We start from the raw sequence: 4,460 nt of genomic DNA, 5'->3' as shown, positions 1-4,460 counted from the left end.
TTCAATTTCTCAGAATGTTAGTGCCCTAGTTCACTCAGGCTAAACCTGAATATTCAGCCGCAAATTAAATCTCCCACTTCTTTGCTCCCCTGCTGGAGCTCCGACCCCACCGGGCTGTGTGAGGATCGCGATTGGAGAGGGTGGCCGGGGCGGGGGGGCGTGGCTGAGCGAGGGACAAAGCCGGGTTCCTGCGGAGGCGCTCAGGCTCTTGGTCGGTAGACAAGAAATCCCTTTGGCCCCCTCCGGAGCCTCGCGACCCCGCCAGAGTGCCATCGTACCCGCATACTCAAACTGCGAACAATCGAGGGCGACACACATTCAGCCTCGGGGAGGCGGATGGAAAAGGAAGGAAGGAAGGAAAAGGTAAAGGCAAAGGAAAGGAAGAAGGGCGGGAATCTCCAAGCAGCAAATCCGGCCTCCGTTATTCCCCGCTGCTGGCGCCACGAACGCCGTCTGTGCTGCCCAGGTCCACGCACCCGGGTCTCCGGTCCCGCGCTCCCGCCAGCGCCCCGCTCCTCGCCCCCAACCTCCACCCACTCACCCTGAGGGGCTCGGACTGCCCTCTCTACTCCGACTCCGGGGGCGGGCGGGCGGACTCGGTGCCGGGGCCGGGAGCCGGAGTCTGGAGACCCAGCGCCTGCTCGACTCTAGCTCTGGGACTCTAGCTCAGGGACTCCAGCCGCGCGCGTCCTCTCCAATCCCTCTCCTCGTGCCGCGCGCTGCAACCCGGAGAGGAGAGGAGAGAGGCCAGAGCGGCCAGCTTAGGCCTCGAACTAGCAGAGCGGGCTACGGAGGCTGCTGAGGTCCCGCGTGTCCTCTGTTTCCACCGGCACTTTCGGATGCAGCACCTGGACGGTGAGGAGCTCCCCGAGACCCTTTCACTTTCCTCGCGCAGGGATCCCAACCGTCACCGGAAAACTTCGACTGCGGCTGAGTCACTAGGCGTCAGAAACCTCGGGAGCCCAAACCCGAAGTCAAAGTCACCGACCCCGCCTCACTGCTCCACATGGGCACTTACGTGGGCAAGCTGGGACTCTGGCCGTCATCCCCAGCAGGGGGGCGCACAGACTTGTCGGAGAGGCCCTTGAACCGCCGGCCAGCTCAGTCCCTTCATCAGGTCCCCTGGGTTCAGCACGTCCATCGTGCCCACCCTGCCCCTCGGCACAGACCTGCGAGGAGCCTGCCGAACTGGGATCCTACCAGTCCCAACGCGTGCGTGGTCAATGAGGCTTGGAGGCCCTTTCCCCGAACAGGCCCGGAATTCCATCATGGGGCCTCTTCCCTCAGACTGGTGGGGAAGTTACTTCAAGGGGGAGTATCTGGTCTCTTCGGCACCCCAGGGCAACAAGGAGCCCGGTGACCAGGAGGCTCGCTCCTCGTGAGCGGACAGCGCCCCCCTCCACTGCCCCAGCAGAGGTAACGAACTCTGCAGGGGTCTCACCTTCTGAGAAGCCCCAGACCCATGTGCGAAGGAGACAGTGCTGAGGGCCCTCAGAGAGTGCAAGAAGGGGAAAGTGAGGTGGGAAGAATCACTTGTTCCATGAGAGCTTGGACAGTAAGAGGATTCCAGAGACCAGACCATCTGTGTTTAAGCCTCTGACGAAAAATGGAGTCCTCACTTCTTTTGTGCCGAGGCCTGGGCCTCTGAAGAGAAGCCTCGACTGCTGGGGCTCAGATCACAGCTTGAATAACAGGCCCAGCTGCTCCTCCATGGACTCCTTGGCCAGCACACATACAGGTGGCCCCCTTAGCTCCCAAAGAAATGCTATTACAAGCTCTTACAGCTCTTCTAGAGATTTCTCTGAGCCTTGGAAGAGTATTCCCAGTACATCACTCCAGATACCAGAGTGGCCAATGAAAAGGAAAGAACATTGGTCATCCGTCTCACTCTCCAGCCCCACTGGTATCAGATGAGTCCCCAGAAACATCTGGCAGCTCTGGGCAGCAAAATCAGGTTCCCCTGCTTCTGTCAAGCCCCGGGAGCCTGCTGTCCCTGACTCCGCCAACTCAGCTGGGTTATGCAGTCCCCAAAGACCTGGCCTTAGGGAAGAAAGCTGGACTCCAACGGAGCAACAAAGCCAGAGAAGATACGACTGAGGTCACCACAGACTCTGTCCCTGACACTTGGTCTGCTATTCAGCCTCCCCTGTCCCAGGGCACTGATCCTCAGCTGGAAAGCTTACATAAAATGCAGGAGTCTCCAAGTCCACTGGCCTTCCCACAACCTACCGGAGAGGCAATCAGTGTGGCCCACTCGCCTCTGAAGACAGCGAGCCTGCTGGCCTCACATGGGTGCTCCCAGTCAGAGCCCCTTTCAGGCACCTCCTCAGACTCAAAACCCACCACTACTTTCATCCTCCTGACCCTTGTTTCCCCCACAGCACCAGTCACTGAGACCACGTGGCCACTTCAACCTCTCAGGCTGCCGTACCCCGAGGCTCACCTGCCATTAACCCTGCAGCACCCGCTATGCAAAGCACTTTGTTTGGATTGATGAGCAGCCCAGCCCCCCATCTTCCTGCATCTGCACCTCCTGTTGCAACTTCTGCTGACCGCATGTCAAAACCCATCTTGGGGCTCCCAGCCAATAGTGAGATCGGAGGCTCCTCATATTCCAGAATTTCAAGCACAGCTGCAGCATCTTCACCTCCGGGTATCTCAACTCCCACCTTCAAGCCTATCTTTGGCAGCATAAGACCACTTAAAACTATGCCCGTGAGAGCTCCTTTCTCTTTCAAGCTGACCTCTCCTCCACCTACTCCTGCTTCTACCCGTCTCTTCCATGGCCTGGTCAAGGCTACCTCTGTAGTCATGTCCACCACCCCAGCCAGCACATCCAAAGGCTCCTTTAAGCCGCCTTTGGAGTTTGGTGTAGTGAATGTTACCAGTACCATGGGCAGCACTTGCTCCAGCCCTTCCACTTGCCCCCCTTTCCCTCTCGGGGCTGCCTGTGCTTTCAGGGCCAGCTTCTCCCCAGCTGCAGGCTTCACTTTCCCACTGTGCCAGCGTCCAACCATTCCTACTGTGCACACAGTCACCATCTTTAGCCAGGTTCTTCCCAGTGCTGTCCAGATATCCCCTACCAGGAGCACTGCCGATTTTAGCGCTGTGGGTGGCCCTCCGGCAGCTTCAGCCCTAGTAACCACCAACCAGCCTGCATTGTCATCCAGGATCTCCAGTTCGAAGTCAGCATTCACAATTCCCTTGGAGTCAAGCTCAAGGCCACCTTCCCCACTAACCCTGGGAGCCACTCCCCAACCTGCATTTGGGGCTGCATATGTGCAGAAGCAAGAAGCCCCCCAACCAGCCCTTGGCCCAAGCTTCTGTAGCTCTCCCATTTTTGGAAACTCAACAGTGGCCTCCTCAACCCCAACACCGACCCCAGCCCAGCCATCCTTCAGCGGTACCACGCAGTCAGCCTCTGCGGGTTTGGCACCACCAGCCTCCACCTTTCACATCCCTGCCAGCTTCCGGCCGGCCTTTGACAGCACTCCAGTAGGTTCCCTTTGGTCAAGCTAATACGAATGGTTTGGGAGTTGTCACCCCAAGCCACCGGACTGGGGCTTGTAGCTCAGTGTTTGGCAGCACAGCCCCACGACCATTTGACTTTGGGGAATTAGTGAGCCCTGTGGACTGTGAGGAGACTGGGCTCAGCGTCACTGCCCCAGACGCGAGCTCCAGCTCCGGAGCACTCAGCCCTGGAGCAGTGCCGAGTGGGAGCACTAACACCATCACACCCTTGGGGAAAGGCTGGGGCCCAGGCAGCCAGGGCCGGACCAGCCAGGGCACACCTTTGGCCCTGGGGAAGGCCAGCATTTCTGCAAGAGAAACTATGTTTGGGGACACATCCATGGCCTCCTTTGCTCAGAGCACCCCTGTCATTGGATCAGTTAAGGCAGGCAGCAGCCTTGGCTTTGGGATGCCCTCTCCACCGCCCCAGGGCTCTGTTGGGAGAAGATCTTTCAGACTGTCAGCCCCTTTGTTTCCCATTGGTGCAAAATCAAAAACCCCAAAGAATCGGGAGCAAGGGTATTCCCGAAGGCATCATGCCCACAAGAAATAACTTGTTTCCCTTGCCACTCGTACTCTGATTTGGACCTCAGCATAGTAAAGTGCCTCAGTCACTTCTGATTCTCTACAGCGAAAATACCCCAGATCTAAGGTGAGAGCTTTGCACATTCACCTTGTGGTCCTAATCTACATTCTAGAGGAAAATGAAGGACTAAAGTATCTAGTGGTGACAGCAGAATGAAACTGAGTGGAACCAAAGCTTTGGAATTGAACGGAGGAGCCTTACCACTCCTTTCTGTGTCAACGATGAGCTCAGTCAGGACACTACCTCCTGCTTTTTTCTCTGGGAACAGACGTGCCAGGGAGGCAAAGAGTACAACCCATATTCTCTTGCATCTTTGGGAGGAGGATTAGATTCTCTCTAAATCTTAGCCTGCTTTTATTTGGCT

General features: G+C 57.4%; 1 protein-coding gene across 1 annotated transcript; it reads left to right on the top strand.

The window, feature by feature from the left end:
• Positions 1-1,006: 1,006 nt before the first annotated feature.
• Positions 1,007-4,063, top strand: LOC309828096 (POM121-like protein 2; the record flags this gene model as incomplete). The annotated part of the gene is given in 8 exon segments (XM_082663178.1): positions 1,007-1,245; positions 1,247-1,310; positions 1,312-1,450; positions 1,453-1,532; positions 1,534-1,872; positions 1,874-2,410; positions 2,413-3,497; positions 3,499-4,063. Coding segments are annotated over 8 exon segments (3,048 nt in total).
• Between the last annotated feature and the right edge of the window lie 397 nt (positions 4,064-4,460).

Source organism: Grampus griseus (genome assembly GCF_964374135.1).
Source record: "Grampus griseus genome assembly, chromosome: 10".
In the NCBI taxonomy this organism is placed as follows: Eukaryota; Metazoa; Chordata; class Mammalia; order Artiodactyla; family Delphinidae; genus Grampus; species Grampus griseus.
The sequence above is the reverse complement of the archived record's forward strand: the minus strand, read 5'-3'. Positions and strand labels throughout refer to the sequence as shown.